We start from the raw sequence: 13,089 nt of genomic DNA on the forward strand, positions 1-13,089 counted from the left end.
TGGAATCTGCACTTGTCACAGTTTAAAACATGTTGATGGTCCAGATAGTTGTGGGAAATGATTTCAGAGCGCCGTTAACCTTTCCCAAAGCTGCATTTCTTTTTTTAAAAAATCAGGATAGGTAGCATCCCGTTTAGAAGGCATAATCCTGCTCTGCGGCTTTGCCTCTTGCGGGCAGGAGGAGGCCAGGAGCCGCGTGTGTGGGGTCGCCCCCGCGCCGCAGCCCCGGCCGGCGGGCGGGTACGAATCCCGCCAGCCCTGGGCTCTCCCTCCGAGCCCGCTGCACGCGCGCGCACACACACGGCCGAAACGCGCGCTCCCGCCCCTCGCGAGCGCGCCCTCCTCTCCGCGCCCCCGCCCCACGCGCCGGTCCTCCGCGCCCTCGCGCTCCCACAGCCCGAGCGCCGGCTCAGCTGACCCGCGGGCGCCAGACACCGTGGCTCCCAGCTCGCGAGTGCAGCTGCGGCGGCGCGGGCCTCTCACGGCGACACCCCCCCCCGCGCGCCCCTCCCCCACCCCGCACCGGGATCCGGACCGACTGCGCGCGAGCTCGCGGCCCCTTCCCCGGCGCTGAGCGAGGAGCGAAGCTGCGGTGACGAGCGGCGGCTGCGCGGCCATGGGCGCGCCCGGGTCGCCCTAGGGCGGGCGCGCGGAGACCAAAGCCCGAGCGGCAGTCTCGGCCGCGAGCCCTCTCGGGAGGCGGCGGCGGCGGCAGCAGGAGCAGCGCAGCCGGGATGAGCGGGAGCGGCGCGGCGCCTGGCCCGGGCTCGGGCTCCTCCCCGGCCGCCTGCCGTTTCGCGCACTACTTCGTGCTGTGTGGGATCGACGCGGACAGCGGCCTGGAGCCCGACGAGCTGGCGGGTAAGGCCGGGCTGCGGTGGCGCGGGGGTCCCTTCAGGGACGCGGGGGGTGCTGCGGGGACGCTTGGGAGGCGGCGTGCGGGCTCCAGACAAAGTCAGCTCACGGCGGCGCCCGCTCTCTGGCCGGCCGGGCTCTCGGGCGGCGATTAATGACATTGTTATTTATTCCGCGTGCAGGGTGCGCTGCTGAGCCCGCGGGCGCCCGCCGGGGGCTTTTGCCTGACGGGCGCGGGGTTAGGAATAATGGGTGCGGGGGCAGTGTCGGGGTCGGCCCCGAGGGCACGGCCCCAGCCCGGCGCGCCAGCCCCTTCGCCCGCAGCTGCCCGCGGAGGCGGCCGGTGAGTCACCGGGCGCATTAACTCCAGGCCTCTCTGTGCTCCTGCGGCTCCCGCCCCCTACCCTCCACCCTCCGCCCCGGCTGCGAAGTTTCAGCCTCGGCACGTGACGTGGCGCCCCGGCCCCCTCGGGGAGGGGAGTTGGAGGCCGCGGGGTTCGCGCCCACCCAGGTGGCGGTGGCCCGTGGGGCGAGCACCGGGCGGGAGGCTGGTTGTACTTCATCCCTGACTGTTCCCGGTCTGCGCCGCCTCACGCCTCGGGTTCTGCGATGACCGTCGAGTCACCTTTTGGAATCCTGTCGGTTTGGCAGTGTCACCGGAGCTGGCGACGATCTTTGAACGCTCGGGTCCCGGCACGATGCTTTGTTGACACCGCTTATACTGTTCTGAGTTTAAGTAGTTGGATATTTCCCCTCAGTTGGGTACACCGAGTGTTGCCGCCTGGGTTTTCCTGGAGGGGCATTGGCCCGTCCTCTTGACTCATTTGGTGGCGCAGTGCAGGGCTGAGCTGGGGAACCGACGCTGGGAAGGGGGGCTGTTAAAGGATGGTGATGGAGGGGCCGGGGGTGAGTGCACAGTGTCTGGAGGAGGCCGGGGAGAAAAGGCTGATTTCATTTTTCATGCCTGTTTCTTTCTGCTTGCCTTCTTGGGAAATGAATCTGGATTTTTTTTTTTTTAAATGGGTGAGATAAGTGACATCTACCGCTTGAACTTTATCTGTGTCAGTGTTAAACACTTAGGTCATAGCCTTTCAGAGCAGCTTCTTTTGGACATAGCATTCTTGATTGCACCAGTGTGTATTTTTCTTTTCCTTTTTGGAGGGGCGGACTGGGAAGAATGTATTAAATAATAAACAATAGTAAACAAAACTGTTCAGCCTTAAGATACAATACCCAAGTGACCTCTTAACCTAAGTGAATATCTTAAGTCGGTTTCACAGCAAAACATTTTCAACAAAAACTATGTCTAGTTTTACTTAATTTTATTTTTTGAAAAGAGAGAGGAGTACCAGGTTTTCTCTATGTGTAATTATATATTCATGTTGTTTCTTCAATTAAGATTTCATGTACATATTAAGAATGGCTTTGTTAAGGGTTATGGAGTTAGAAAAAAATGTTTGCAGAGGAATTTGGAGAGATTCCTCCTTTGGGATTGGTGAAGGGATTATTTTATGTTTCTAGAATCCCTTTTCCCCTAAACATCTCCCTAAGCATTTGTGGCACTGAGGCTCTTGGAGACCTTCTGTCAGTGGCGACTGATGACTGGAAAAAGCCTGTATTTTTTTCTTCATCAAGTCTGTATGCCTAGTAAAGCTAAAACAACACCTGTAAGTGTGGCCTGGGACTCTTTCAGGCATAGTGCAAATGGCTTTAACAAAATTAAACAGTAAAAAAACTTTTAATGCTTTTTTTTAAGGCACAAACTGGCTTCTTTTGCAGTACTATGGGTGAGTGTGGGTGTTGTTTGAGATTTCTGCCCCTCATAATAGTTGGTGTTTTGAGGTAACAATTTTGTCTGATAATATTTTCATTCGTTCATTCAGCAAATAGTTTTGAAAGCCTTTAGGTGTAGATTGTGTTCTAGGCCCTGGGCTCAGCTGTAATCAAAGCAGTCAAAAAATTCCTGCCATCATAGAACTTACATTCTAGCATGACGAAATAATAAAAATATAGTTTGTCAGAGGTTAATAAGTGCTATGAGAAAAAATAAAGCAGGGAAATGATGGTAGGGCAGTGCCAGCAGAATGGTGAGACTTGTGGGGTCGTAACGATTTTAAATAAGATGGTTAGGGAAGGCCTCACTGATAAGGTGATATTTGAACAGAACCCTAAAGGAGGTGAGGAAGCAAGCCATGTGGATTGTCTCAGGGAACAGCATTATAGGCAGAGGAAACAGCACGTGCAAAGACCTGAGGTGGAAGGGTGCCTAGTTTTGCAGGTAACAGCAAGGAGGCCAGTGTGGTTGATACTGAGTAAGAGGGAGGATAGTAGATACGATCATTGAGAAGGGGTAGGGGAGATTCTGTAGGGCCTCATAGACAGACTTCTACTCTGAGGTGGAAAACCATCTCACTGGGTTTTGAGCAGTGTAATGAGACCTGATGTACCTTCTGAAAAGATGGCTGTGGCTGCCATGTTGACTAGAGTATATCAGGGGCAAGGATAGAGATGGACCAGTTAGGAGGCTCTTTTTCACTGTTGGAGGTGAGAGTTGTTGGTGGCTTGGACAGGGCAGTAGCCATGAAGTGGTTAGAAGCTGGATATATTTTGAAGGGAGAGTCAGCAGGACTTGCTGATGAATTGAGTATGGTATTCATACTCAAAGAAAGTGATCAGAGATGACGCCAGGGTTTTCTGCCTAAGCAATTATAAGCACCTTTATTTACTAAAATTGGAAGACTGATGGAGAAGCTGGCTGGAGAAGATTAGTTTAGCTTTGGACATGTTAAGTTTGAGGTTCCCGTTAGACATTCAAATGGAGATACCAAGTAGGCAGGACATCTTTCAGGGGTCTGAATTTATTTTTAGATATGAATCGAAAGCCATGAAATTGGGTGACGTCACCCAGGGAGTGGGTGTAGATAGAAAAGAGGATTGAGTCCTGGAGACATTCCAACATTCAGAGGTGAGAAGGATGAGGGGAAAACAACCAAGGAGGTTAAGAAATGTGACCAGTGAAGGGCTTCCCTGGTGGCGCAGTGGTTGAGAGTCTGCCTGCTGATGCAGGGGACATGGGTTCGTGCCCTGGTCCACGAAGATCCCACATACCGTGGAGCGGCCGGGCCCGTGAGCCATGGCCGCTGAGCTTGCGCGTCCGGAGCCTGTGCTCTACAACGGGAGAGGCCACAGCAGTGAGAGGCCCCCCCCCCCCCCCCCCCCCCCCCCCCGCCAAAAAAAAAAAAGAAATGTGACCAGTGAGAGGAGAGGAAACAAGAGAATGTAGTATCATGTTCCAGCTAACAGTCTTCTTAACTGTTTCCACAGAGTTACATTTAAGGATCAGGAAACAAGGCCAGTGAGTTAGGCAAATTAGTCAGAAGGTTGTTTCTGTTTTGCTGCATTAATTTCAAAGTTAATGATAGTTAAGTTTCTATTTTACTTTTCTGGAGCTGATCCATTTTTATCACACTGTTTCTTAGCAAGTTGTCACCCTGCCTGTAGAAGATCTTAATTGACTTCTATTAAACGTAAATTCTACCAATTGCTTTATAGACTTTTTCTTAACATATGCATATTCCTAGAACTCACACTGTGCAGGTGGTGGGACATTGTTATCAAATGAAGGACACAAACCATATGATGAAGTAACAATTAAATAGACTGAGACTTTATGAGAAATGAGACCTTGACACTCCTCCAGTAAGGTGCTGCTTTACCAACAATGGAAAAGACTTCTTTCATCTCAAATAGGTCTTTTAACAGCAGAAGATAATTTAAATATATATAAATTTAAAATATTTTAAAATGGAAGACCTAGAAATTTTATGGAGATGTCTCTCTCTATATGTATACTGTTACAGCAGTATTGCCTATTGTCCTTTCTCTACCATGCCTTAGCTGTTGTGCTTCTCCTACTCACTGTATGTTTTCAAGATGTACTTTATCCGTAAACAAAATTGTCCCTTAAATGTTAAAGCAGAAATGTTTAAATTTCTCTTAATGTTAAAGAAAACAAAAAGTTTCAAACTGATTCTTTATTGCATAAAGAAGAAAGGGGCTGTAAATAGAAGTCACTGGAATTAGTTGATGTGAAGGGAAGAAGGTGTCATTTTGAAATTTTCTTTTATGTCTCTCATTTCCTCTAATACCTAGCTGTAGGAATTTATGTGGCTTGATTTACAGCACAGATCTTTCAGGCAATGGAAAAGTGAAGGATGTGGGGCTTCCATGGTGGTGCTGTGGTTAAGAATCTGCCTGCCAGTGCAGGGGACACAGGTTTGAGCCCTGATCTGGGAAGATCCCACATGCTGCGGAGCAACTAAGCCCGTGCGCCACAACTACTGAGCCTGTGCTCTAGAGCCCACGAGCCACAACTACTGAAGCCTGTGTGCCTAGAGCCCGTGCTTGGCAAAAAGAGAAGCCACCGTAATGAGAAGCCTGCGCGCTGCAACGAAGAGTAGCCCCTGCTCGCCACAACTAGAGAAAGCCCGTGAGCAGCAACGAAGACCCAACGCAGCCAAAAACAGACAAATAAATAAATAAATTAAAAAAAAAAACAAACAAAAAGAAAGAAAAATGAAGGATGTAATTAGACCTTTATTTAAGTAACATAAATATGTGAACCCCCAAGAAGGAAAAGCCTTTGCCTCTCTCTTTCATAGTACCTTATACATAGTACATAATGTTTAATAAGACTTACACATGAGTCTACAAATTGTGTGGTGACCAGAATATTCTTAAAGCTTTCCCATGGTAGCTTGGATTCAGTACTGCTGATAGATATGGAAGTCTGATGGGTGAGCACTGCCACAGACCTTTGTTTAGAGATCTTCCTTGGTGCCTCCAGCTGTTTATTTTTAGCCTTGGTGTCTTGGCTCTGGTTTGCAGAAGAGCTTAGAGGCAGTGGAGACCATGGTCTAAATTCAAATATAAAATTTAGTTGAGACTGACGATATCATGCCACAGTAGTGCTGGAAAGGACCTTAGACATCATTTAGAGTGAAGAAAGCAAGGCTGAGTTTAAGATCTTAGAGATCACATTTGACCAGTGCAGGCACCAGACTAAAGCCTGTTTTTTGGGGTTTTTTTTTGCCTTGTCTCGCGGCTTGTGGGATCTTAGTTCCCTGACCAGGGATGGAATCTGGGGTCTCGGCAGTGAGAGCGCTGAGTGAGTCCTAACCACTGGACTGCCACGGAATTCCCAAGCCTGTTTGTTCTTATACACAAAGCTCCATAGTTATTTAAGCTCAGAAAAAAGATGAGGTTTACTCAAATTCAGCAAGCATTTCAGGATTGCCCTTAATCCAGACTGAATGTCAATAGTCAAGACTGTGCTAAAGTCTTTTAAAAACTGCCTCCAGGTGTACGGGCGTGGGTGGGGTAGGAGCTTCCTTCACCTGACTACATTGGCGGTGCCTCAATTGTTAGCCTCGTGGACATCCCTGGCCCGCAATAGATTATGTTTGGGAGTTTGGAAGGTCTGACCTGGTAACTGGGAGGCTGGGGAAGGAATAATACAAGGATCAAGTTCCATTCTAATGGAGCCAAAGAAGATTCAAGGTCTGGTTGCTGTGGTATAGTGATAACTTGATTTTAAAAATCCACTGGGAGGGACTTCCCTCGTGGTCCAGTGGTTAAGACTACGCACTCCCAATGCAGGGGGCCTGGGTTCTATCCCTGGTCAGGGAACCAGATCCCACATGCCACAACTAAGAGCCCACATGCTGCAACTAAAAGGTCCCGCGTGCTGCAACTAAGACCTGGCGCAGCCAAATAAATAAATATTAAAAAAAAAAAAAAGTTAAAAAAAATCCACTGGAAATAAAACTCTTCATGGTGAAATTGGCCCAGCAGTGAGAGCAGCTAAGTCCCTGTGGTAACCCTAGGGCTCAGGCACCTGCTGCATTGGTTAATGCAGGACCTTCCAGCATAGGGAGCTCAGAAGACCAGAGAAGACAAGATGGATAGGGAGAGGGGAGGAGGGAGGGGCATAAGTGTCTCTGGAGGAGGAGAAAATAGTAAGAGAAAGGGGAAGAAAGGGGATGGGAAGAGAAAAAGAAGGCTGGAGGAGGGCAAGTACATAATATCCACTGCTAAGGAGTTGAGACATACTGTTCTGAAATTCCTGAGTATATCCTTTTGTTTGCATTTCCACTTCTGGTCACAGACACTCTTGGAGTAATAGAAGTTAGTCATAATTTCCATGGAACTCCATATGGAAGAAAACATTTTCTTCTATAATTTGGTAGAGGGTAGAGGTAGTTCCTACATAAGGTACTTTAGTCAACTATACTTCAATTAAAAAAAAAAAGTACTTTAGGAAACAAGTATTATATGTCCAGATCCTTAACAGTTTTGATTAATAATGACCTAAATTTTGTTTTTGGTAAAGCTATAACTACTATTATGCTTTGGATTAATTATTCAATTTTTAAAAAATAAATTTATTTATTTTATTTATTTGTTTTCGGCTGCGTTGGTCCTTCGTTGCTGTGCGTGGGCTTTCTCTAGTTGTGGTGAGCGGGGGCTACTCTTCATTGCTGTGCATGGACTTCTCATTGCGGTGGCTTCTCTCTTTGTGGAGCATGGGCTCTAGGCGTGCGGGCTTCAGTAGTTGTGGCACGCAGGCTCAGTAGTTGTGGCTCACGGGCTCTAGAGCACAGGCTCAATAGTTGTGGTGCATGGGCTTAGTTGCTCCATGGCATGTGGGATCTTCCCAGACCAGGGATTGAACCTGTGTCCCCTGCATTGGCAGGCAGATTCTCAACCACTGCACCACCTGGGAAGCCCCTAATTATTCAATGTTAAGTGCTTACAGTGTGCCAGGTTGAGGAGTATATAGGTGACAGTCACTGTTCTGAAAGAATCTACAATGAAATAGCAATAATAAAATAACTAACATTTATTTAGTACTTTCCACATGCCAAGCACTGGCATAATACTTCATGATTATTACCTCATTTAATCCTGACAACAGCCTTAGGAAGTGGCACTATTTTCTCTATTTTCCAGTACTTTACCTAACTTCATATAAGAAGTGAGAAACCTGGATTAAAATCTGACATGACCCATCCATGCTCATAACCACTACATTTGCTGCCTCCTTAGTAACATATACTGTATCACACAGATTATAAAATCTACCAGTACTCTTCATGGATAACCTTATAATCAAATGAGATTATTTTTTAAACTCCTCTGTAGAGGAATGATATTAAGAGGGAGAAGACTGGTCTTTATGATCTTTAAGACCTGACTTGGCTTGTCTCTTCTTAAAGGTGGCACTGCATGCATTCTATCATTCATTTATTAAAAAAAAAAAGAATATATATTTGATTTACTTTTGTTCTTTTTTTGTGGTATTAAATTTTTTAAATATCTTTATTGGAGTATAATTGCATTACAATGTTATGTTAGTTTCTGCTGTACCAAAATATGGAATGCTTCACGACTTTGCATGTCCTCCTTGCGCAGGGGCCATGCTAATCTTCTCTGTATTGTTCCAATTTTAGTATACGTGCTGCCTAAGTGAGCACTACTTTTGTTTTTATTAATGTATATTTATAAAGATAAGATATTATATAGGTATAAGGCATTTACTGCATAAATAAAAATACCACTTTCAAAAAATTTTTAAACCTTTTCATTCTTCTTACTGGGTTTTATACCTATCTTTTCTTAGCATAAATTACTTGTCCTTAGGTAAGTTTATAGTTTTTAAGAGGAATGTTGGTTGCTTGTGAAACCATGGCTTGCGTGGCTGTCAGTACAGTTGTTAAAGCTGGATGCACAGTCAGAAGCTGAGAGTCCCATCCTGGGCCTGTTACATAGGACAGCTGTGGGCCTCAAGTGTTTTTTTGTTTTTTTTGAATTTTATTTTATTTATTCTTTTATACAGCAGGTTCTTATTAGTCATCCATTCTATACACATCAGTGTATACATGTCATTCCCAGTCTTTAATTTTTGCCAGTTTGATTACTATGTGTCTCGGCGTGTTTCTCCTTGGGTTTATCCTGTATGGGACTTGCTGTGCTTGCTGGACTTGGGAGGCTCTTTCCTTTCCCATGTTAGGGAAGTTTTCGACTATAATCTCTTCAAATATTTTATTGGGTCCTTTCTCTCTCTCTTCTCCTTCTGGAACCCCTATAATGCGAATGTTGTTGTGTTTAATGTTGTCCCAGAGGTCTTTTAGGCTGTCTTCATTTCTTTTCATTCTTTTTTCTTTATTCTGTTACACAGCAGTGAATTCCACCATTCTGTCTTCCAGGTCACTTATCCGTTCTTCTGCCTCAGTTATTCTGCTATTGATTCCTTCTAGTGTAGTTTTCATTTCAGTTATTGTGTTGTTCATCTCTGTTTGTTCTTTAATTTTTCTAGGTCTTTGTTAAACATTTCTTGCATCTTCTCGATCTTTGCCTCCATTCTTTTGCCAAGGTCCTGGATCATCTCCACTATCATTATTCTGAATTCTTTTTCTGGAAGGTTTCCTATCTCCACCTCATTTAGTTGTTTTTCTGGGGTTTTATCTTGTTCCTTCATCTGGTACATAGTCCGCTGCCTTTTCATCTTGTCTGTCTTTCTGTGAATGTGGTTTTTGTTCCACAGGCTGAAGGATTGTAGTTCTTCTTGCTTCTGCTGTCTGCCCTCTGGTGGATGAGGCTATCTAAGAGGCTTGTGCGAGTTTCCTGATGGGTGGGACTTGTCTCAAGTGTTTTTATCTGTCTTGAAGGGGTTAAGTGAGATTATTGACTTCTGAACTTACCACTCCTATCTTCTATGGGCCTGAAATTATTTTTGAATGAAAAACTAAGTATATAAGTTTTTTAAAAGATTAATCCTAAATGACATAGAACATGAAGACTGAATATACCCCATATTTCACATGAGGACTGATGGAGTAATTATAATTTCATCCACGAGGAATGGAAAAAAATAAGTTAGTCTATGCAATGCCCTTTACAGGAAAGGTGCAATTTTTAATAAGCTTTTTGAAATATTAGTATCAGTTCATGGGCTCTCAGTTGTTATCTGCATGGACTCTTAGAACCCCAGAGACCCCTGTTTGAAATGACTATATTATATAATCTCTAGAAGTCTGTATTCTAGCATTATGGATGATACTGCCAGTTCTCCACAAAATAGCCAGTGGGATCTGAGAATAATTTTTTCCACTTAAAATTCTTCAATAGATTCCTTTGTATTCAAATTCTTTAATGGTATCTTAGTTTGTTCAGGCTGCTATAACAGAATACCATATACTGGGTGGCTTATAAACAGCAGGAATTTATTTCTCACAGTTCTGGAGGTTGGGAAGTCTGAGATGAAGGTGCCGGCAGATCGGCTGTCTAGTGAGGGCCCACTTCGTGGTTCATAGATGGCTGTCTTATATGAAAGGGGTGAGGTTGCTGTCTGATATATTGCTTACAAGAATATGTATGAATCCCATTCATGAAGGTTCCACTCTTATGACCTAAGCACATCCCAAAGGCCCTACCTCCAATGGTATTCATCACATTGGGGGTTAAATTTCACCATAGGAATTTTGGCGGGGGACACAAATATTCAGTCTGTTCACCCTGGTTGGCAAAGCTGTTAATGATCTGCTTTCTGCCTGCCTTTCCAACCTTCTCAGATTGGATCACTCTTTCCTGCTACATTGGTTTTCTTGCAGGTTCTTAAACACAGCAAGCTTCTTTTTTTTTTAATTTTAATTTATGTATTTTATTTATTTATTTTTGGCTGTGTTGGGTCTTCGTTGCTGCATGTGGGCTTTCTCTAGTTGAGGCAGGTGGGGGCTACTTTTGGTTGTGGTGCGTGGGCTTCTCACTGTGGTGGCTTCTCTTGTTGCGGAGCATGGCCTCTAGAGCGCAGACTCAGTAGTTGTGGCTCATGGTCTCTAGAGAGTGCAGGCTCAGTAGTTGTGGCGCACGGGCTTAGTTGCTCTGCGGCATGTGGGACCTTCCCAGACCAGGGCTCGAACCCGTGTCGCCTGCATTGACAGGCAGATTCTTAACCACTGCACCACCAGGGAAGCCCCAGCAAGCTTCTTATCTCATGGCCTGTTCATCTTCTGTTCTTTCACTAGATCCTCTTCCCCTAGACCAGCATCGTCCATTGTAAATATAATGTGAGACACTTTTGTAGTTTTAAATTTTCTAGTAGCCACATTTAGAAAGGTAAAAAGAGACAGGTGATATTAATTTTATCTATATGTCTAGGAGATTATTTCAACATATAATCAATGTAAAAATTATTCATGAGATATTTTACGTTCTTTTTTTCTTACTAAATCTTCAAAATGCAGTGTGTATTTTACGCTTTCAGCACATCTCAATTTGGACTAGGCACATTTCAAGTGTTTAGTAGCCACATGTGGGCGGTGGCCACCCTTTGGGCAGTGCAGCCCTACATCTTTGCAAGAGTGGCTTCTTCTCCTCATTCAGGTCTTTGCACAAGTGTTACCTCCTCAGAGCAGCCTTCCAAGACCATCCTGTATAAGATAGTATCCTTCCTCTCCCTGCCTGCCCCACCCTGCAGTCGCCCTGCTGTATTTCCCTCACACTTATTACCACAGCACTTATTAGTACCGGACAATATATTGTGAATGCTTTTGCTTGCTTTTACTATTTATTTTTATTTATTTGTTTGTTTATTTTTGGCTGCATTGGGTCTTTGTTGCTGCACGTGGGCCTTCTCTAGTTGTGGCGAGCGGGGGCTACTCTTCATGGGCTTCTCATTGCGGTGGCTTCCCTTGTTGTTGTGGAGCACGGGCTCTAGGTGCATGGGCTTCAGTAGTTGTGGCTCACAGGCTCTAGAGCGCAGGCTCAGTAGTTGTGGCTCACGGGCTTAGTTGCTCCTCGGCATGTGGGATCTTCCTGGACCAGGGCTCGAACCCATGTCCTCTGCATTGGCAGGCGGATTCTCAACCACTGTGCCACCAGGGAAGCCCTGCTTTTACTTTTTAATGTCAATCTCCCCCATTAGATTGTCGGCTCCTAGAGGGCAGGACCTTGTCCCTCTTGTTTAGTATTGTATACCCTTTGACTAAAATAGTGCGTAGCCCATTATAGGGACTCAGATTGTTTGAATAAATGAATGAGATAACTTGAGATGGACAAATATAGAACTTTTCCTTTTGTTACCAACAATAAAAGTTAGTATATTTGGTTTTTTTGTGGGTTTTTTAACCTCTAAAATGGACTAGAGTATTTTTTAAATGGGAAGCTTGTAATTGATTAAAAAAAACCAAGAGAGTGGATGAATGGTTAATTTTTTAAAAGGTGTATGTCAGCTTTGTGGAAAGCTACTAAAATTTCTTATGTCTATAATATTTATTAGCCTAATCCTTCCCTCTTGAAATAAGCTATGATAAATAGATAAATAAAATTAATAAACTTTTTTTTAAACACTAGTTTTATGCAAGCAAGCATGCATATACCAGAAATGCTTTGATTTTTTTTTTTTAAGCAAACAACATGTCTTACTTATTTATGAACTAGTGCCAAATTATGAGCACATAAATGGTGGGTAGTGTTTATGAAATTTCAGAAAGTGTCTGTACAAACGAGCACTGGTAGCTTCAGTTGTGTCTTTAGAGGAATACCTTAGGAAATCGCATTCAGTTTCCTTCTTCGTGGGCATCCACATCAGTTTTGGGCCTGATCAGCCAGGACAGTTCTCTTCTATAAAGTTTAATCCTTTGTATTTTTTTTTCCATTTATACTCTGTCTTTTTTTTTTTTTTTTTTTTTTTTTTTTGCCGTATGCGGGCCTCTCACTGTTGTGGCCTCTCCCATGGCGGAGCACAGGCTCCGGACGCGTAGGCCCAGCGGCCATGGCTCACGGGCCCTGCGGCTCTGCGGCGTGTGGGATCTTCCCGGACCGGGGCACGAACCCGTGTCCCCTGCATCGGCAGGCGGACCCTCAACCACTGTGCCACCAGGGAAGCTCCTATACTATACTCTGTCTTTATAGTACCTTGTATAATGTTCTGTTCTGCCTAAGGCTTGACTTTTTAAGATGGCACCATTTAATAACCTAGAGATTCCAAAAATTTTCAGTATGAGGCTGTCTTCTACATTACTTTTCAAACAGAATGCAAGGATATTTGTCTTAGTGTGAGGAGGGTAAGAACTGAGAATTCTGGGAATAAAAATGGAAGTATTTTATGCACTGCTGAGACAGCACTTCATGAGCCTAGAAGAACATGAAACAGTTGCTTTACCCTTCATTCCT

At 44.8% G+C, this 13,089-nt stretch overlaps 1 protein-coding gene and 1 non-coding gene across 4 annotated transcripts in view; one reads left to right on the forward strand and one right to left on the reverse strand.

Annotated features, from left to right (window-relative positions):
- Positions 1 to 734: 734 nt before the first annotated feature.
- The window catches only part of DENND5B (DENN domain containing 5B), a 209,215-nt gene continuing 196,860 nt past the window's right edge, over positions 735 to 13,089 (forward strand). For 2 of the 3 annotated variants that reach the window (XM_065886567.1, XM_065886569.1), the window contains exon 1: positions 735 to 861. In XM_065886567.1, coding sequence (XP_065742639.1) covers positions 735 to 861 — 127 coding nt within the window. The remainder of the gene's footprint in view (positions 862 to 13,089) is intronic. The other variant, XM_065886568.1, reaches the window with a different exon arrangement.
- LOC136131688 (U6 spliceosomal RNA) lies at positions 8,284 to 8,390 on the reverse strand. Its single transcript, XR_010656417.1, has one exon. It is a non-coding gene; the product is annotated as a U6 spliceosomal RNA (small nuclear RNA).

Source organism: Phocoena phocoena, chromosome 11 (genome assembly GCF_963924675.1).
Source record: "Phocoena phocoena chromosome 11, mPhoPho1.1, whole genome shotgun sequence".
Lineage (NCBI taxonomy): Eukaryota > Metazoa > Chordata > Mammalia > Artiodactyla > Phocoenidae > Phocoena > Phocoena phocoena.